The sequence below is a fragment of the Cinclus cinclus genome, chromosome 1 (genome assembly GCF_963662255.1).
Source record: "Cinclus cinclus chromosome 1, bCinCin1.1, whole genome shotgun sequence".
NCBI lineage: Eukaryota > Metazoa > Chordata > Aves > Passeriformes > Cinclidae > Cinclus > Cinclus cinclus.
In genome coordinates this window covers 113,487,410-113,508,723 of record NC_085046.1, presented here as the reverse complement: position 1 = coordinate 113,508,723, position 21,314 = coordinate 113,487,410, and the positions used below count along the sequence as shown (strand labels likewise).

General features: G+C 39.7%; 1 protein-coding gene across 3 annotated transcripts; it reads left to right on the top strand.

Annotated features, from left to right (window-relative positions):
- The first annotated feature begins 560 nt into the window (after nt 1–560).
- LOC134041977 (transmembrane protein 68-like) lies at nt 561–20,865 on the top strand. Of its 3 annotated transcripts, XM_062489058.1 has the most exons (7): nt 561–757; nt 3,964–4,294; nt 6,655–6,819; nt 12,194–12,387; nt 14,540–14,600; nt 16,426–16,565; nt 18,576–20,865. In XM_062489058.1, the coding sequence occupies exons 2-7, from the start codon at nt 3,967–3,969 to the stop codon at nt 18,678–18,680; spliced, it is 993 nt and encodes a 330-aa protein (XP_062345042.1). In that variant the 5' UTR covers nt 561–757; nt 3,964–3,966; the 3' UTR covers nt 18,681–20,865. The 3 variants fall into 3 exon arrangements, with proteins under 3 accessions (XP_062345042.1, XP_062345034.1, XP_062345049.1); XM_062489050.1 differs by lacking the exon at nt 561–757 and having other exon boundaries at nt 3,731–4,294; XM_062489065.1 differs by lacking the exons at nt 561–757; nt 14,540–14,600; nt 16,426–16,565 and having other exon boundaries at nt 3,731–4,294.
- The last annotated feature ends 449 nt before the right edge of the window (nt 20,866–21,314 follow it).

Here is a 21,314-nt window from a genome sequence, read left to right as displayed (position 1 = left end):
CTTCCCGCCCGCGCCGCCAGGCGGCGCCCTCCTTCCCCCGCCGCCCCGCCCCTCCCGCTCGCGGGGAGCGCGCTCCCCCTGGCGGCAAGTTCCCCCCCCACCCGGCGGAAGCGGCGCGCGCGGTGCGTGCCGGACACGGGTCCGGGCGGCTGCGCGCCCCCGGCGGCGCGGAGTTCCCGCTCCCCTGCGCGCCCCCGCCGCCCCCGCTCCGCAGGGCGCCCGCCCGCCCCCGCCCCGCCGCCGGGAGCCGCCCCGGCCCGGCCGCCCCGCGGGCACCCGGCCTCCGCGGGGGCGGCGGGCGGAGAGTAAAACCGGGCCCCGGCAGGGACGCGGGGCTGGAGCCGGACCCGCCGCCGCCAGGGCAAGGTGAGCGGGCGCTGCCGGGCGGGTGGAGGGGCCCGGCCCGGCCCGGGCCGGGCCTGGCCCCGCTGCCACCCCGCAGGTGCCTGGGCTGGAGGCGGCTTGGCGTGGTGGCCTCTGTCGCCGCCGAGCTCGGGGCCTTGCTTTAATCACAGGGGCTGCGGGCGGAGCGCGATGGGAGCCGGGGGCGCTTCGTGGGGGGCAGCTGGGCCGGGGCTATGGCCTTCGTGCCAGGAAAGCGAGCCTGGACCCCTCCATCCGCCTGCAGAAGGAGCCACTGACCGGCCGGCGCAGAATCCCGCCCTGTTCTTGTGCCAAAACAAGGGCTAAACCGCGCTCTGACTCCTAGTGTGTCTCATGTCGCAGGTGACATTAGCAGAATTAACAGGATCTTCTGGTATTTTTCTGGTTTATTTGGTTGTTTTATTTTTTTTTTTTTGCGTGTGTGTTTGTGGTGGCAGTACTAATTCTGGTAGAAACGCTCTCCATAGCCGTGTGTTTCTGTTGGCAGGGACATGTCGTAGCTGCTGCTTTGCAGTGTCTTTCTAGTTTGGAAACGCTGGGATTGTCCTCCAGAGGTTTCACTCACACCTTGCATGTGCATGGTGAAGTCGTGCTGTGTGTCGTTTACAGCTGAGCGTGCTGCTGTCCATCATCACTTCTTCTATCATGATCAGCGGGGTCTCAGTTATCCCAACATCTGCTGGCTGCGGCTGAAGGCCTCTGTTGTAGTTTAGTTAAGGACTTTTCTGGATCATGTGCTGGAAGTCAATGTAGGGAATTGTGTTTTAGCCTTGTTTCCACATCATAAAGCGTGAAATGTAAGCATAGGTCAGTGTACACTGTTATTAGTCAAATGAGAAATTGTGTCTTTGTGACGATGCTGCATTAGCAAGTTAGAACTTAAAAATGTGTACTTTGAACTGCTCAGCAGCAAGTTGGAGCAGACCAATGTTGTTATCTGTTAGAAGCACGTAAGAACTATGTTGAACTTGTGTTCAGTGTGGAGCTCCTGGGCTTTTTTTGATCATAATCTGCCTTCCCTTCTTCACTGCCACATTGTGATGTCCTTACTGCTGCTCTTAATGAGTGATTACTGAAGGGGAAGTAGAATCTTTGCAGCAAAGGGACAGGAGGCAATAGACACAAGGTGTAGTAAGGGGAACTCTAGAACTAGAATAAGGAAAACATTTGCACCATTAAGGTATTCAGGCACTGGATTAGGGGCCTGAAGAAGCTGTGGCATCTTTGTCCATGGGAATACTGCAAACTGGACTTGATGTGAAGTTAAATTGAGCAACCTCATTTAATTGGTTAGGTAGGAAGAGGTTGGACAGTATAAATTCCAGTATAAATTTATCCTGTGATGCTCTTCAATATGAGGAAGCAGCATTGTTCAGGGTAGAGTTGACTATTCCTAAGGGAAGGCAGGGCTTTAGCTCTTGCCTCTGTGGCTGATAGCACAGAAGATGTTAGAACTTAATTTCTTTTGCAGGCTAGCATGCAGATATGCAAGTAAAGTTTAAAAACTGTGGTGATTGTATTTGAGGTATTGCATTGAGTGTTGCAGGCAAAAGGACAGGTAATATTTTGCAAGACTGACGTGTGTGAACAGGACTTTAAATTTGCTTGATGGAGGATTTGGGGTTTCAGAAAAGCCATAAACAATTAAAGTATATAGTAAGTGGGAGATTACAGCTATAAGTGTTCTTTTAAAAGCTACATAATCACCTCTCAGTTTTGAGAAAATGCTGCTGTGCCATAACCCATGCTCCATATTGTTCTCTAGGTAGTAGGTGGAGCCATTGGAGAAGTCCAGGCCTAACAATCTGTTAAATATTATGGTGCTGAATGCTACTCCTAAATCTTGCTTGGTCTCACGAGTTGTGTTTCCTATACTTGCTGTGGGTGTTTGCTGCCTGACAAGTTCTGGAGTTGGGCTCTGGCAACTGGAATGAAAAAGAGCTTTCTCTTGCTCTCCCACACACCCCAAAGACAGATGCACGAAATCAGTGAAGGACATGTGCTATGTGCTTATGTGTGGCTGGAGATAAATCAGCCACCCATCACGCTGTCCTCAAGAACATGCTGAGGAGCAAAATGTTGTAAGCCTGAAATAGTTTGGAACAGCCGTGGGTTGTGGGAGCAAAGATCAACTTTCTTCTCAATAGGAGTTAGGATCTTGAGTAATGTGGGTAGAGGCTGATTTCCAAAACCAAAGGGAAAGGGACATCCTTGCTCTGTCAGGATGTGAGAGGAAAATTGAGATAGGAAAATAAGTGAAATGAGTTCTACTCTAGTATGTTTCAATGTTCCTTAGCAAATGTGGAGTAAAATCGATCTGCTTGGTAATTTTGGTTGTCACCAGTGTTCTAAAAGCAGTATCATCTTCTGTATTTCAGTCTCTTGTTTCTTGCAAAAACAGAGCAAGAGTAAAAGAATGAGACATACATGTCTGTCTAGGCATAGGAGCTTTGCTGTCATACCTGCTGTAAATCACATTCTAATAAACAATACACAGCAACATCAAGCTTTGATTGTTTTCATTCTTAGAAATGCTGTTCTTCATTTCTCTCTACAAGCCTATTTTGTTGTTGCAACATTTTTTTTCTTCTTGGTCCTGACTAGCTGAACTTGGAATATTGACTAACCAGTTTTTTCTAGCCTAGAATAATTGCTGTACCCAGAGGTATTAGGTTTGCAGTTCAAGCACTGTAGCTAAAATAGACAAGAATTTAAGCTGTCCCATGTTTATAAGGTGAAGCGAATAGCAAGTTGTCCCCTAAATTATACAAAGCTAAGGAAAAAAGGGTTGCTCCAGAGTTATAGTAAGCCTGAAATTGCCAGCTTGATTTCTGTGGGCTGGTAACTTTTTAGGAGCTGGCGTTGGAATGGAGAGATTCTTATACATAGACGCAGTAAAGCCAGAGTAGTTAAAACTCTAAAGAGGACTTTTTGTGATCTTTTTTTCCTTGTCCTTTCTGGTTCCTCTCAGTGTTATGTTCTGGGTCTTGACATTTCACTATCAGTAAATTTCTGGGTTCGAATAAAGGTCTTTCCAGGGCCGAGGCTTTTTTATTTGAGTGAGTCTTCTTCCTGAGTTGTCCTATGGTTGTAGTGAGTGGAAATGTTCAGTAGGTTTTCCTCAAAGCACTGGATTTGAGATTGTGCTGTTTCCTGTCGTAGTTAGTGCTTGAGAAAAGGTTTTATTTTATTGTGAGAATAAATTAGACTGATCAATACAGCTTTCTGAAATTCAAAAATTCAGTATTAATTGGTATTGGTAGCAATATAAATTTTCTGGATCTGTGCAAGTCGAATAGTTTTCAATGACATAAAATCCTAGCCTGAAATTAAGCAATCGCACCATCTTTCTCCATTAGAATTGTCAGCATTTCCAGTACACAAAAGAAAAGGACTGTAAAGATAAAGTAAAAGTTTTGCTGTGTGAACTGTTGTGTTTCTAATAGGTGCTGCTGGGATGTGGGATAGATGGTATATGAATGAAATGCTCCAGAGAGGTTTATTACATGATTAAACAGTATAGGCAGATCTATTTTGAAGGTTTATTAATGTACTTTTAAAAATTTTTATTTTAAACAGGAGATGACAGGTGGAAATGAATCCTGTACTGCAGGACCGACATCTATGTCCTACTTAGCTTGCCTGAGTTACATTCTGGAAGAATGGACTGGTGTGGAGGATATTGGAGATTATCTGAGTTACGCATTCTACATTTTATGGTTGCTCTTTCCACTTGTGGTAGTCTTTGTGCTTCCAGGAGTTATTGTCGTTCTCTTTTACGTTTCCATTCTCTGGCTTCATATTTATAAAAGGAAGAATGAAATAAAGGAAGCATATTCCCATGATGTTTGGATAGGTGCGAGAGAAATGTTGGCAACCATATGGGATGGACATGGAAGAATATGGCATGGTAAGTGAGATCTGACCTTTCATTAAAAACTGCTGGAGCTTTTACTCCTTGTTTAGCTTTCAAGATTTTCAATATATGCCTGAGCGTTGCTGCTGGTGCATGCCAATTCAGGCCACTTTTTTTTTTTTTTTTGTTTTGTGGGTGACTGTCAGTGGTGCTTGAGACAAAAAGAAAGGCATTGAGACTCTTTTGAATGTTTTGGTTTTTTTTTCCTATGCATTTATTCATTTACGGCTATAAAATGAGATCTCTGTTCTGGTCGAATATGTGCACAATTTAAAAAATATCCTTTTTTTCCATTTTTTTGGTTTTTATAACAATTCCTGGATTTCCTCATTTGAAGAACATCTGAAATGTGTGTTGTGTTAAAAACTAGATCAATTAATTGTATCGTTTCAGGGTCACTATATGAAGACTGGAAGTTAAATGCCAGCTCCCTGATAGCTAGTATTTCAGCCAGCACGTTAGCATAGTTTAATTGCACTTAACCAGTCTTATATAAAATGCCAAATAATGTCTACAAGGAGCACTTAGTTGCTTCTTGAAATTAACTTCAGAGCCTGACACTGTTAAAGAACCCTACTTTTTAATTTGTCTTTGTATTTTGGACTACTATTTCCTCTACTAGAATGTCAAAACTAAGGGCCCTGTTCTTTGTCCTTCTGCTATTATTTCGTTATAAAGACAGGCTTAATAAATGATTTGGCTTTTCTCTGTAAGGAAATCATAAGTCTCTTTCAGAGCCATTCAGTCTGGATGCAGCTAAAGGAAAAAGAGATACTTAAGAGCAATTTACATAAAGAATAAATCCTTCTTGAAAATCATCTCTATTTGTTCTCTAGTCAAAGGGAAGCGGGTTTGCAAGGCATTGATAACCATATGGTGCAGCAGCTGTATCAGATAGGCTTTGTAAGACTAAGATGTAACTTTCAAATCTAGAAAAGTACACTACATCAAAATCAACAGCTACATGAAAGAGTTTAAAATGCTCACTTCACAATAAAAAGCTATTTAGTTGTTTTTTTTTCACAAAATTATTTTTTAAGGCCTTGGCTCTTTTAATCCTTAGTAACTTTTCCTTTTTATAAGGTTTGACTTTTTTTTTGTGCACGAAGATTGTTATCCGGTTCCTCAGTGACAGCTGTGACTTCTTTCTGCCCTGCCAGCTGCTTCCCACTTATCTATACACTTGTCTTGCTAAAGAATGAAATGTTTTCCAGTTTTTTCCCCACTTGATTCATCAGGATATCATAAGAACTTTTCATCCTGAAATCTAACAGTATAAAAAAAAAGAAAAAAAAAAGAAGAAACCAACCCCACAATCAAAAAGCCCCAAACCAGCCCCCAAACCTGGTGATTGATACCTGTAACTTTACATGTATTATGCCAATGCCATGTGAGTTAATTGGCTGGCATGGAGCACAGTTAATGGTCCCTTGGAATGGGAGAGATGATACACTTGCAGTGTGTTGCAGCTCTTTTACATGTGTGCAAAGTAAAATAGAGGGAGAAGAGCCAAGAGTACCTTCAGAATTAAATTAATGGAGTAGGAATTGTAGACCTGATTAATTTTAGAAGAAGTGACGGGATTTGGTTGGGGTTTTTTTTTTTTGTTTTTTGGGGGTTTTTTTGGGTGTTTTCTTTTTGCTTGTTTTATTTTATTTTTAAAAAATACTGTAATAGTACTGCTGGGAGTTAGCAGAATATGTTCTCAACTGATACATTTTGTCATTTTGTGTTAATTAAATATATTCTGCACTGAAACTTGAATAGAAATGTGAGGTCAGAAAGAAGCTCATGTGTTTTATGTATTTTTCAGCTAGGCATATATAGTCCCAACTAGCTTTTAGTATATAGTAATGGAAAGCTGGCACAGGTATCACTTGGAGAGAAGTAGCAAAGATAAGTTTCATACCCTGGAGTAAAAGGAGACATGAAAATGGGTGCTGTCATGTAAAATCTTCTAAAACAGTCACTAGTGGCAGTGAACTTCGAAAGGTTAATAATAGCTTGAAATAGTTATTTCACCACTCCAATCCATATTTTGATTTCTCTTGGATGATTGATTCAGAGGATTTTGCAGCCCTGAAAACAGTGAACTGAAAAAATAAGCATAAATTAAGCAGTTCAAGATAGTGCAACTGGGTGTTTTATTTTTATGTTGATTTTTTTTCTCTTTCTCCGAGTGTGGTGCCTTAAATGAACCTTTATTCTTTGTGTAGCAACTTGTATCGGTTGCTTTGCTCTTGCCACTTCTCAATCAATATTGGTTTCCATTTGCCAGCTTGCTGCAAAGTTAGTTTCTTTGGGATAGAATTGTATAAAAATTTAATATCTGTTACATTTTTGACTCCTAACAGGTTATGAGCTTCATGGTGTCGAAAATATTCCTCAAGGACCAGGACTTATTGTGTTTTATCATGGAGCTACTCCCGTTGACTATATCTATTTCTCAGCTAGACTTCATATAATGAAGAAGAGATGCTGCAGCGTAGTAGCTGATCATTTTGTCTTTAGATTACCAGGTAACATACTTCATTATATAAACAATCAGTTTTGGAATTCTTTAATTTTTTAATCGTGTAACTAATAAAAATTGTGTTGCAGGAACACAGCTTTCAGAACACATTCAGACAAATTTAGTGCAAGTCTTGAAGCAGCACATGTTCTTTACAAACAAGAATGAGACTGGCCCATGCAAGGCTGGGACATAGTCCTGTCTGTGCAACACCCTCCAATCACTCTAGGGTGTTTAGAAACAAAGAGAAGGAGATCATAGGAGAAGTGTTCTCTGTATTAATCATTAGCAAAGATTTCAATAAGATGTTTCTTTTCCATTAATATAGGCAGAATGAGTGGTGTGAACTGATTCAGAATTAAACTGTTTGGAATAAATGCCCTATAAGTTAAGAACACTAGTCTGGAGAGACAATGTATTTTCTTATCTCTCCCGGCTCTTACCCAGATGAGGATGACAGGCAGTGGAACCTGTCCCCAGGAAGACTGTTTCAAGTAGAATCTGTTTTGGAGGAAAGCTAGAGAGGTGTTCAACATGTTTACGTGAAACATAAGGTGAAGCAGGTAGAAAATGAAAACTATGTTTAGGGCAAGATTTTGGCTGGACAGCCTAGAGAAATGCACTGCCAATTGGTGAAATTAAGTATGTGATTTTTTTTTTTTTTTGGTCTGTGTGCAATACAGTAGTACCCACTGTCTTTCCCAAGTTTGGCTTATGCTTAAAGGGGTGTCAATTCACAAAATGAATTACAAGGAGCATTCTGTACTGTCCTGGTGCTTTTGGTGGAACCAACTCATATAAGAAAACGGTCTTTTTGTCAGTATACATTTATTTCAGCCTTCGTTCCTGAAAAGAACTTTTTCGTACTGATCACAGTATGGCTTCCCCACTACAACTGCTTTTGCCAACAGATTCATTTATCAGTGGTTATCAAATCTTTTGCATACAGATAACTAATATAACCTACTGCATCATGCAGATTTGGCTCCATACTGTGTCTATATAGGCACAGTTTTTTATCAAATGGGGCATTATGTTTTACTCCTTTTCTGCTTTAAAATTAGGCTCTAAGTGTAAATATACTTATGAGTCCCCCAAATACCAGTCAGTAGCATTGCAGAAACATCTTGCTGAATGGCTGTTCTTGAAGAACTGGTTTCAGCAGTAAAACATCTAGCTAACAGGGACAGGCATTCCTCAGGGATTGATAGTGAGACCACTGTTGCTTAGTGTTTTTATAGTACCCCTGGAAGAGGGGCAGGAGCATGCCCAGGAAATTCACTGATGATACCAAAATGGGGGAACTGTTGATATACTGGGCATTAAAGCTCGTTCTCAGAGTGACTTCATAGAATTAAAGTGGCAGAAATATTATGAAGTTCAGCAAAATTGAATGTAGAGCTGTGCATCTGGGATGGAGCAATTCTGTTCAGCAGTACTCTGGATAAAAGGGAACTTTGCAGGGAAGGACTTGGGATTCTAGTGGACAAGTTGAATGTGAGTGGCAGTGTGCCCTTACAGCAAAGAAGATGAATTGCATGGTGAGCTGTTTTTTTTAGCATGAATGTAGCCCCTGGGTTAAGTGAAGAGGTTTTTTTCCCCCTTGGCATGGCACCTGTGCACCCATGTCCCGTGATAATGGTTTCCAGTTTTGGACTCCCTGGTACGGGTCACGCTGACACACTGGAGCATGCTCAGTGGATGATGGAGGCCTGGAGCACACAGTGTACAAGGAGAGGTTGAGAGAACTGGATTTGTTTGGTCTGTACCAGGTAAGGGTGGGGAAAGATGCTATTGCTGTCTTCAGTGACCTAGTGGGAGGGTGGGGAGAAGATGTAGTCACAGGTGCACATTGATAGATTGAGAAGCAACAGAGACAAGTTGCGACACAGGAAATTTTGATTAGACATGTGGAAAGGTATTTGACCATGAGAGTGATCAGACACCTAAACAGATTGCTTAGGCAAGTTGGGGAATCTCCATCCCTGCAGACTTTCAAAACTCCGCTGGGTGAGGCTCTGAATAGTTTGATCTAGTTGAACCCGCTTTGAGTGGGAGGCTGGACTAGATGACCTCCAGAACTTCCTTCTAATCTACATAATTCTCTGGTTCTGTGAAGGAGTTAAGGCTGTTCAGGGAGGCAAGTCCAAAGAGCCAAGAAAATGTTGTGGATTGTTTCAAAATAAGCACAGTCATCTATGACTGGCAACTCGGGTAGATGCTGCTTCTCTTGTGAATCAAACCAGAAAGACTGTGTAATTTTATCCTAATGCTAAGGCTGTCTGATCTTGATTAAGTGTTCAGATGAAATCGGATGCCTTTTCAGAACATGTTTTACACAAGTTATTATGCTCAATGCAGGGGAAATGGGAAGGGGTGGCAGTGCATGTGGCGGGTCTGTTAGACACATGTGGATGTGTCAGAACTGTGCCAATATTAATTATGCTTTTCTTGCCTTTTGAAGAAGGATATGAAATATGGTCATGTGAATTATTTTCTTTTTTTTTATAACTAGAGGTTTTCCACAAACCAAATATTCCAGCTTTCTGGTTCCTTTAGCCTCTTAGCTGGGCAGTGCTCAGAAATACATTGACTTCTCTAAGTTTAGGAGAAAGCCTTTTCCCAAAGCATTCAGAGAGGAATGAGGTTTTACTTGTTCTTTTCTATCATCCTGTGCTATAGTATGGGCCATTTTTGCTTCCTAAAATCATCTAGGAGCCCTCTTTAAAAGGTTGCCTGCTATTTTATGTAACTAAGACAGTCCCTTTCCTGTGATGTTCCAAAGGAAAGGAGATTTGGCTTCTTGCCTGTTATGTGCACAAGGCATGGCAAAGTACCTTGTGGACTAGATTCTCTGCAGACATATATATTTGTAATCACACATATACATGTGTGATTACCTACAACTATGGAAGGTTGGATTCAGTGGTCTAAATGGTTCCTCTCTGTCTGGGGTTCTAAAGGTCAGCCATGGGAAAATGGTGACATCCTTGCCATCCTGCTATCTGGTAGCTGACAGCCCTGATGTTAGTCACTGGGGCCAAGATAGCAAAATGGACATAGTGCACAAATTGAGAGCAGTGTTACATGCCTTACTGGGTACTCTCCAAAAAGTTTTCAAACATTTCTGTCAACACAGTCTTGTGGAAAATGGGAGAAGAGTATGTTGGGGCAAAGGGCAGATTTCAGGTTGTACTGTGGAATAAAATTAAGTTTGAATGTCTTGGTGTCTGGAAGAACACGTTCTGAATGACTGAAAAATTGCGTTTAGGTAATTTTGAGAGTTGTTTTGTTGTTTAAAATGGAAAAACAGATTCTTGGTCCCTTTTATGCAGTGCTGCCTGGTACTATGTCACCCAGTGTTTCTTCTAGCTTTGTGGTGACCTTTGTCTTGGACTTAGGTACCCTGGCTGTCCTTTCAGGGCCACTGTGTCAGATTCTGTCTCTCAGCTGCTTTAAGGGAGCCAAGTTCTTCTTCAGTACTGAAGCAGAGATACCAATAGTAATGTGTGATCTTCTGGCAAGGCTGTGAAGTACAGCTCAGAATGGGAAGTTGATACTAAAAGTCAGTGGAGGAAATACATCTGAGAAATTTTGTGAAGACTTGAAACCTCCCTGGACAACTATTCTGTAGTACATTTTTTTTGTCTCTATTCTGTCAATATTCTGTTCTTTTTTTTACTGATTCATGAACCGGACAGACTCATGATATTGCTTTGTCTCACACACACCCTCCCCTGCACCCCAGTGTATCCAGTGTAGAAAGGAATGGTGTTGTCACAGTCTTTGCTTCCTTGAAGTCTATTTTCCTGCTCATCTAAACTGTTCTCGTGATTGTTTTGTCTGTCTCCTGAGCTCACTGACAGAAGTGACTGAGAGACAGGCAGCTTTTTACCACCGGATACATTTCAGAGAGCTTTAATTATTTTGGGAATGTCAGGCATTGTAAAAATCAGCTATTGAAAATCCCACAAAAAAAGCACCTGAAAGAAGTGCATTTCAATTAGGCAAATTCTGTCTTCAGGTGTTCTGCCTTGCAAATGCTACCAGATGAAGACTGAGTGTCATCAGCAGTGTGTGAGGCAGACACAGCAAAATATGAGACAGGTGTAATGCAGCTTGTGTTCTTTTGCCATGTATGTGGACAGATCCTGATGGTTAGGAGTAATTATACTCACACCAGCTACAAAGACTAGTTAGAGATGGAGTTTAGTTAAGAATATGATCAGTATATTGGTTAAAAAAGTAATATGTTGCCTCATGGTTTTCCCCCCAAGCCCTTAGATTATGTAAGCTGTAAGAGAAGACAGACCTCTGTCTTCCTAACTCTGGGCTATCCTTTAGCATGTGTGTATGTAACAAATGTGTGTTATAGTCACAGCCATTCATTTGTTATTAGGAGGCAAACTCGACTAGATCAGTTCTTTCTCCTTGTCTATGGCTGATAAGGTTGTTTGCTTCAGTGGGAAACTTCAAGAAAGAGAAGTAATGTTTCCCTTACTTCCCAGTCACCATTTTGGTAAGCAATACTCATAAATACTGTATAAATTTGAAATTTGTTAAACCAACTGAACAGGACTTATTTTCTGTGAACGGAGGTTTGTGCTAGGCATGTCCTTTAACAATAGGCTAGTTGTCTAAATTGATCAGATATATTCCTTTTGATGCTTGTAGCAGATTTTTGATGTTCTGCTGTTTCTTGAAGAGTACACTCTGAGTACACATGTCAAATTCAAGGTGATAAGGGGAGTTTATGTAATCTTAGGTCAAAAACTTCAGTTAGATATTAACAGAAGGTGAATGTACCCAATTTTGGCTTACCAGATGCCTCTCTGTATGAAATTTCATCCAGGTACTGGATGTCCAGGTACTGAACCAGAATCAATTGCTGCAGTGTTCTGTATGCAGAGAATGATGCGTTTAATTTGTCATTCTCCTTCTTATGCACTACTGTTCTTCTGAAGATCACAAAACAGAACCACAACAATTTCCTGGTATTGTTTCTTGATGCTCTCTATTTGGACTATGCTATGTTTGAACAGTAGAGCTTGAGCAAGGAGCCAGTGCCCTTGAGTCAAACAACTCCTTCAAAGGGACATGTGAAAGATATCACTGAGTGCTTGACAGTTCTTTTTCAGTTTAGTCCTGACTGTGGAATAACACGTGACTTTACTGTGACAAAAAGTCACTGAAACCCCTAAATCTTCAACTTTGCAGACCAAAATCTGTAAGTTTGACTTAATGCTTCCATCCCTCTTGAGGACTTGGGGCCACAGCTTATTAGACAATTAAGTTTTAGCCATAGCGTTCTGTGCTGGGAGTCTATACTCAATGTTAGTATGAACTAACATCTTCTGCATTAATATTATCTTACCCTACAGGTTTTAGAATACTACTTGAGGTATTTGGAGTTATACACGGACCAAAAGACGCTTGTGTCAAGACTCTGGAGAAGGGCCATCTTTTAGCCATTGCCCCAGGAGGAGTTCGGGAAGCTCTCTTCAGTGATGAAATGTATACTATTTTGTGGAGTGATAGGAAGGGCTTTGCTCAGGTGGCCATTGATGCAAAAGTGGTAAGTATGACACATCATGGAAAAAAAGCAAAGAAAGCTAAGTCATTAGTACTTTATTTCAGAGAAAGCTGTTTTGATTATCATATATTTGATAGATTTCTGACTGTCATGAGTATGGTCTGCTTGTCTTGCAATGTAGTTGTCAGAGCCCTTTGTTGCTTTTGGTAGCTAAGAAGACTTTAGAATCAGCTAAGAATAGTGAGGCTAGGAAATCTAGAGTTTAAAAGAACCCGAGGTTCAAATGCAGGATGTTTTCTCCTTATAAGCATGTGCTGTTTTACACATACCTGGTTAGCCCTCCCTGACCAGTGCGGTTGGGAAGCAACCCTACAGATCAGAGTCACAGAATATGCTGAGTTGGGAGGGACCATCAGGATGATGGAGTCCAACTCAATGTTTGTTTCTTCTGTCACTTAAGTGTGGTGTGACACAGCAGGGTATAGACTCACTGGCAGTTCTTACTGTATTGGCATTTTATGGTAGTGAGGAATGTCCAGGGCTGGTTACTGCTCTGAACTCTTCAGTTCTAATGTACAGAATTGGGCTTGGTCAGCAGGCAGGTATGAATAACTATTTATAGGGGACCAACTGTTAAGCTACAGCACTGTGTGATATATTTGAATTGTAGCTATTTTAGTAATAATTTCAGAGTCCCTCTCATTCCAGATTTGTACTTGGAAAATGTGTATGTGCGGCCACAGGTCACCATATACCTAATTTAAAAGCAAGTCTCACACCAAGAGTTTTATATTTGGTTACTGTCAAAGACAGACTACTTGTATCTCTGGATTTTGTACAGAAGTAGAATACTTTCAAGACCCAAGTGTGCATCACTTTTCTCAGAGGGAAAATAACACCGTTTAAACACATATTTTCAGCAGGTTTAGATTCTACTAATGTATTGCAACACCATGTGAAAGGCCATACTTTTGAGATTCAGCTATGATTGTACTAGTTGCATTTATTTTATTGGATGTGTTTTTTGGTTCCCTTTATGCACTCACAAGGGTCTTGTAGCTTCATCTCCCCCAAAAAACCCCTGAGAGATGCAGTAAAATAGAAAGAGTGTCAGAGGCAGGCTGAAAGTGGAAAAAACATCTTCATTTAGATTAAAGATGAACTTTTAAGTCACCTTGAATCATAAGCAGAACTCCTCATGGAGAGAAGAACATGTCTGAAACACCTGAAAAATGTGTCTAAAACTGGAACATCCAACTTGTTGCAGTTGTCTTATTTCAGCGGGGTTTTTTTGCCAGAATTTGTCATATAAACAAAAATTTCTACCTCTATATCAAAAATGGAAGCTGTTCCAAATAAAATTGCTCTGAATAAAGATATTTGCATGCATTCAGTTTAGGCAACTGCACTTCTTTATATTCTCTGTAATTAATTACAGACTTTATTTTTCCTCTCAAAAAAACCTCAAACTTGATGCATGTCTGAAAAGCTACTTGTTCATCTCCATGCTTGTTTTTGAAAAGTTTAGAAGTATTTGAGTTCATGAAAATCCCATGAAGAGTTCTGTATTTCTAATGATGCTGTGTACAGTGGGCACCTACTATCAAATGATATTGAAAGGCTTTATAGAGTATCTGACGCCCTCACAGTTCTTATAAATCTTGTCAGCTGTTTGCAATTTTAAAAACAGCAATAAAAACTTGAAATATTCAACACCATTCCAAGTACTCATCAGCAGAAATAATGTATTGAATATGACACACCGAGTGTGAAGCAATACCATCAGCATAGCAGAGAGGAATCAGACAAGTTTAGTGTCCCAATCCTGTGATTCCTTCCCTTTGAGCATAACTACAAATTAGGTAGGAGGTTTAAGCACTTAAGTCACAACTGTGCGAACACTGCTAGATGGGGGAGGGATGACTAAATGCTCCATAGGTTCTGAAATTCTGGACTGCTCTAAGAAAATAGGCTTGCTGAAGCAGTGACTCCCTGTAGTCTTGTGGTATTCTCCAGTTTGAAACCTCATGACAGAAGGTCACAGAAGAACTTCAGAATACTTGTTTTGCTCTCTATATATCCTTATCTGAGAAACACTTCTGAAATTAATTTGCCTGTTGAGTTTAAGTGAGGTAGAAGTTTTTTAGGTAGTGCTATCTTCCTTAAATTCTTAATTTTTTTTTTTCCCTCCTAGCCCATCATTCCTATGTTTACACAAAATGTTCGAGAAGGCTTTAGGACATTAGGAGGAATAAGTAAGATATTTTCTATTTTTCTGTAGTTTATTTTTCCATATGTGTTTAGTTTATCTCTGTAGAAATAATCCACATATAACCTTGAGATTTACCACAACCTTGTTTCTTGATGTTTGCTCTCTGGTAGAGTTCAGGGATGTTAATAGGATTTAATATCAGCATTAGATGCAATATTGGCTCACCTAGGTTATTTTCCATATTAACAGTGCTTTTTTACACAAGCAGTAGAAGAAAGAAAAAAGGAGCCAGAAAAAGGCAGGAAGACTTAAAGCACTTTTTTCTCTGCTTATATCTGCTTGGCCAACTCTAGGTTTTTTGCTGTCTGTTATGAAGCAAAGCAAACGGGTTTGCAACTGATATGTAGTTCTTGTTGTCCTAAAGCTCTGTGCTTACACCTCTACCTGTACTTAAAGTTTGAATGGTTTGAACTACATTTAATCTGTAGTTGCTTTTCTGTTTTGCACTAGACCTGTGGTTCCTCACAAAAAGTTGCATTTAGCTGCTCTCCTTCCTTATGTCTATGAAACTTGCAGCTAAAACATGAATAGATGGGTCTTTTGTTTGAGGGGTCCATCTCTGGGATGATTAGATGTCCACATCTCTGTTCATTTGCTGGTGTTCAACTCCCTCTTTTTTATATTCTCTAAGTCACTGTCTAGCAGAGGGGCCTGAACAAGTCTCTGCTCTGTGTGTTCTGCCTCAAGTATGGCATCATCACCTTCATCAGAGGGCTGCAAGGCAACACAGTTCTGTTTCTCTCCCCCTCTGTTTAAGAGCTATATATTGCATGGAGAAAGCCAAGGCATCAGATGCAGAACCTGAAATAATTCATACTTTCATGATGTTGTACAAAAATAAACAGCAATTAATTGTTGCTGTGTTCGGGAGAATCCCAAACAGAGGAAATTGAAGCCAAAATAATTTGTGCTATATGTATTCTTCAGTAGAGTTGCTAGAGGAGTGTAACTTCTTGATCACTGGAGGTGTTACTCCAGTTTTAGTAGTTTTGTCCTTGTTTAAATAGGTTGTGTATAGAAAATTCCACATCTTGATCAGTAAGGATTTTCTTATGTCAGCACCCCAGTTAATGGAGTTTCTTGTCTGAAACTGAGAAAGATAATCTTGGTCCACATTTTCCATAGAATCTCTTCTGGGTTCATTTGGGATTAACTCTTAGAAGGTGACATGTGAAGGATGTGTACTCTTAGAGCTGATTGAAATACCTGGTTTTTCTCTTTTTTTGTATTAACTGCAACCAGTGTGTGATCCGAAAGAGCAATTCAGTTTGTTAGCATGACTGACTTTTAGGCAGATAAGGCTGTTTCTCATCCTGTAGACCTCAGTGGGACTGAACATGCAGTTTTCCAATACTGGTTTCTAATCCTAACCTGTCAAATTATCTGAACCTGTTACCTGTATTGCATAGCATTCTCTTCCTCTCCAGAGAGGCAGCTATTGAATTTCTCTCCTCTTCTTTCTTCTCGTTTCAGCTACTCTTTGGAGGAAAGATTTCACACCAAGTTAGGGTAGAAATAAGTCTGATAAAAGCATTAGTGCAGCTTTTAGAAAATTAAGGTAGGATAGCTCTTGAGATGACACATTGTTTGAGAGTCTGGGTTGGGGGCTAGATTACTTTGCAAGACAGCTTCAATGTTAAAACATAGTGGAGGAAAAAACCTTACAGAATAATCCCAATCTCTCTTTCTTTCTCTCTCTCTCTCTCTCTCTCTCTCTTCACTCCTTTGCCCTCCCCCCCCTCCCCCATTCCCCTTCTCCCTTCCCCACCTTTCTTTTTCCTGCTTTCCACTACATTTTTTCATATTAGAAATACTTAGGTCACTATATGAGCGTATTAGATTGCCAGTAGTTCCTCTGTATGGGGGATTTCCTGTCAAGATGCGTACATTTATTGGAGAACCCATTCCATATGAACCAAATATGACTGCTGAGGAACTAGCTGCAAAGGTAAGATAGATAAGTGTAAATTTAAATGTAAATTTAAAATATTGAATGTTCTGATAAAAACCACTGCAATAATCTTGTCAAATGATTTCTGTCTTGGAGCCAGTTATAGAAACTCGTGGAATCGTGGTAAGTTTTGTACTTGCCTAACTCCGAATGTCATTGTTAAATACTGTAGTTTATTACTACAACTTGCAGATGTTCTAGGTCTTTTAAAGATAATTGCACCCTATATTTGCTTTGAGAAACATCTTGCTTTAAAGACTGAGGAAGTTTGGTCAGATAAGACAGCTCTCAATTGACAGAGAGAAACATTTCACCCAAGAAGAAGCGTTCTGCTTCCTGGTGTTTTCAGAAAGATACTAAGGAAGCCTTTCAAACGTAGGAAATCTATGTTCACAAACTGTTGGAATTACATACAGTAAAAGAAAAAGGTAAATAATTTCACTGCTTTGTCTAGTGTATTTCTGTTTTGTCCGGCTTCTAACCCAGAATTTTAACTTCTAAATGTTCCTCTGATTCACATTTAGTTGCCTTATAGAAAGAAAGGATTTTCAGGTCCTCATGTTCATTCAGTTTATTAATAGATTTCACAGTGCAAAGACATAAACCAGTTAAGAGGTTGAGCAGTGAGATGGAGTGGGCTGAAATGGGTGTTTTCGAAAACTCCACAGTGGGTCACGTACTGTTCTGAAAACTTCATTTGAGAGAGACTTTTCTTGACCATGCAGGTGTCAGTCCGGTTGACTCTGTTTACCCTATGATTAGGTCTCTGCAAAAAGACTCTTAAAATGTTTGTCTGCAATATCTTAGGCCCTGGTTATGGAAAACTGGTTGTTTCTTTTGTGGGGTCACTGATGGGATTTCAGAACTGCTGGCTTTCAGCAGAGAATATGTTTAAGTTACTTTCAAACATGCACTGGCATCTTACATTTATGCCAACCCTCACCTACTTCTGACTTAAGTTCAGATTCTACTAGATAAGGCCCCAGAATGCAAATTCCCTACATATTTAGTTAGAGTGATTTTAAAGTTGTATCTCATGTTTCAGGCTATGGCTCAGTATGCATTTTCCCATTATATAGAGCAAAAAATAAAGCTCAAATTTTTTACCTAACACAGATTTTAGATCTGTGGAGTCACTTAGGACCAGATGTATAAAGTTCTTCTCCAAGGACTTAGCAATTGATCACTTGCTTCATATAAACAGTGGGAACTTGTACCAAAAAACAGCATTCTACCAACATCTGCCCTTGCTGACCACTGGTTTACAGAGGCAAATAATTCTCTGTTCTTCTGTTTCTGGATTTAAGAATTCACTAGCCTGTGTTTTTCTAGGCAGAATAGGAAGTGTGTTTTCACCACAGCTTTTGCATATTGCCCTGCTTTTGAATGTTCCCTATGGAGCTTTTATATAATAAGAGTAACTGCTGTGCACTCCTTGGCTTGTTTGTTTTTAGAGTGAAAGTGGAGGCTGCTGTCACATGCAGCTAAGTGGCCTGAGCGTGTGTCACAGGACCAGTTCCTTCAGGGGCCTTGGGTCCAGAGGGCATTGCTTTGTCCAAGTCAAATGTGCTGAGACATAGTGGTGTTTCCAGTGCTGCTTCTGAGCATGTGTAGAAGCAAAGTTGATGCCCACTGGAAGAGTGTTATTGATGCAAACAGAGGCATAGCCAGGAGTTTAATTTGCAGTACATCATGCAGGGGTTTAACATGCTTTATAGACCTAAATCTCTTCATGAATGTACTCTGTTGTCATTTGACTTTTGTGTATCACTAATACAGGTTGTGAACACAGCTACCAGACATAAGAGAATAGTAGTTTGCTGGTCTGTTTCATAGCAGTGTTGTCACAATCACATCCTGTGGGCTTGACTATGGAAGAACAGTATTTTGAACTTGAAATAGTTCTGTGGTATATGAAAGGATTAAAAAGAGCCTAGAAATTGTATTATTATATGAGCAGTATGAAGAAGAAGTTTTCTGACCAAAACCTTTTCTCTTTTCCTACAGACAAAAGCAGCAGTCCAAGCTCTAATAGAAAAACATCAGAAAATACCAGGAAATATATTTAGGGCTTTAATGGAGCGATTTCAAACACAAAAGAAAGAAGATTAAGGTCTTCTGAACTTAAACTTCTGTAACTACTATTTAACTAACTACTACTTAAAATGTTCTTAAAGTTACATTTGTAAATTATTCATTCTTCTAATAATAGTTTTTAAATACTGTCCTAATGATACTGCTGTATAATTTAACATAGAAATCACTTGCCCTTGCCCTTTCCCCTGACCAGTATCAAGCTCAGGAACCCAAACTTCAAATAATTCATAATGGGGCAAAGTTTAATTTTTGTTCAATGCATTTCTGTGTTGGAAGCATCCACGTTGTTGATTCTGGGTTTGTTTGGTTGTTTTCTTTTTCCTCCCAAATAATACTGAAAGTCTTTTTATATATATGGTCTGTCTTCCTTTTGGTCTGTCATTGTCTCCCATTCCCACCATGATGGATATCTAGCCTGGATGTCAAACCCTCTGCAGAGCTGGAGTCTTACTGTCTTGACCCTCATTGGTGTAAGGAGGTTTTGTGGGCCAGATTAATGCCATACAACACATACAAAAAATTTCTTGAGATTGCTACCCTCATGCTACTGGGAAACAGTCCACCACTTTTGGCCTGCAGAACCTGTAGCAATGCCTGCAAAACCTGTGTTGCGAAGTGTTTAGTTTTGCTGGCTGAGCTCAGAAAGGGCTCAGAGGAGTGAAAATTGATTAGAGAGCTAGAGTGAACCAAGGAGGCATGTTATGGAAACCTCTCTGATGCTGTCAATGAGAACCCTACAACACAGCTGCTATTCCAAGCCAAGGCATATTGGATATCTGCCCTTGAGTAGAGACTTGACCCATTTATTTCTCAGTGAATCTGCAAATTCTCCTTTACAACAATGAGCCAAGCATTCAAACATCAGGAAGTAGGAATGAGAGTACTGTTTAGTAAAGTGAGCTCAAAAAATCTTTATTTTGATGGAAAGAGAAAATTGTTACAACATTGTAAAAGCAGTAGTTCTTTGAGAAACGGGATTGGCATCCCCAAATGCACTGTAGATTTAGTATGTGGAGAAACTATTAACTATATTCTTCAAACAGCTATTTATGTAAGCTAAATAGTGAAGGAGAGGGAAGTCCTGTATACTTTCCTGAAGTAAAAACAATTGAATCAACAGGAGAGAGTTGCAATATTGGGCTTTTGTGCACTTACAGCAAATTATGTTGTTATATTTTTTCTTATTTTCCAAATAGGAAATATATTCTAATAATTCTTCTAATTTCCAGGAATTTTAATCTACAGTTCTTAAATTAACATTTGGGAACTTTTTTGTTCTGGGATGAGGACAAATTCCTTCAGAAAAGACAAGAGATTTTTGACATATGTGGTCACCTTTCAATATTGTTGGGGTTTGACCTTTTCTTAAAAAACAAAAATACATTCCCCCAAGAAAAAAACAATAAATACCCAACATTTAAAGGAGCAGTTGTATTTGATATAGTAGTCATTCCTCTCACTGTTTAAGCACATACTTTGCTTTATGCTCTTTTAAGTGTGTAAATTAGTGACATGGCAAAAGTGCATGTGGGTGATGCCATAAGTTAGAAAAATATCCCTTTATGGGAAATTGTCTACCAAATGTGGTTTGCAAAAAGCAAAAAGTTTACTTTGATATTAATTTATACCAAAAATTTTTTATGTGGTGTTAAATTTTTTTAAGCTTTGGGAAGAATCATGGTATATAAAAGCAAATGCCCATTCTGTTTTTGAAATTACTTGGATTTTACTTGACGGCAAGTTTGGGTTCCTTTTAATTTATTTGACTGTTTCAAAAATACTGTTAACACAGCATGTCATTAAAAGTGATAATGCTAAATTCTTGCATTGAAGTATAACTTAAATATGACCTTTTATTTACTGTCCATCTTGAAAAAAATGTACATCAGTATGTTGTGAACATCTCAAAGGCAGCTGAACATCTTTTGTGTTGAGATTGCATATATGTAAAATAGAACTCAATCTAAAAGGTACCGTTAGACATGAATGGACATTATGAGAATTTGTAAAATGTATTTTATTAACTATGTGAACTATTTGCTGCAGTTTTGCCCCTTTAAGTATTGAAAGATCAGTATAAAAAATGAAGGGCAGTATTGGTACTCTTAAGTGTTCATATTTGTATAGGCTGTTCATTTTTATTTCTATACATTAAAAATATGGAGAAGACACCTTTTGAATAAAATTGACAACTGGAACAGACTTCTGAAGCTCTGTGTTGTGTTTGAACTAAATTGAATGGAACATGGCTGTCCTGCTGAACCTTGAGTGGCTTTGAGCAGCACGTCCTACCCCTGATATGCCCTTCTTGCCTTGCAGTGTCTGAACAGGGGTGGAAGGAACAAAACCCCAGAAGGAATGAAAGGAAACATAATTCAGACAACAATGGAATAAAGTAAAAAAGTCACATAAACTATAAGGTCTTAGTTTTAATAGCTGCAGTCTGTGCTGCAGAAGGCCTTTACAAGCACTGCAGTACCACTTTAGTTAAAAGTTCTGCAACAGAAAATAGGCCGTAAATTCTGACTACTTAGGTTTATCTGTACATATTTGGGGCATGAATGATTGGCTACTTTGGTTTATTGAAAAAGAGGCTGACATGGGTAGAGACTATTAACAAGTAAAGTTATAAACCTGGCATCCTTTTAG

Excerpts from the sequence above, each read along its gene's own strand:
- LOC134041977 (XM_062489058.1), top strand. The coding sequence starts at position 3,967 with ATGACAGGTGGAAATGAATCCTGTACTGCAGGACCGACATCTATGTCC. Across the intron at positions 6,820-12,193 it reads TTTTGTCTTTAGATTACCAG|GTTTTAGAATACTACTTGAG; the intron begins GTAACATACTTC and ends CTTACCCTACAG. Across the intron at positions 12,388-14,539 it reads TGGCCATTGATGCAAAAGTG|CCCATCATTCCTATGTTTAC; the intron begins GTAAGTATGACA and ends TTTCCCTCCTAG.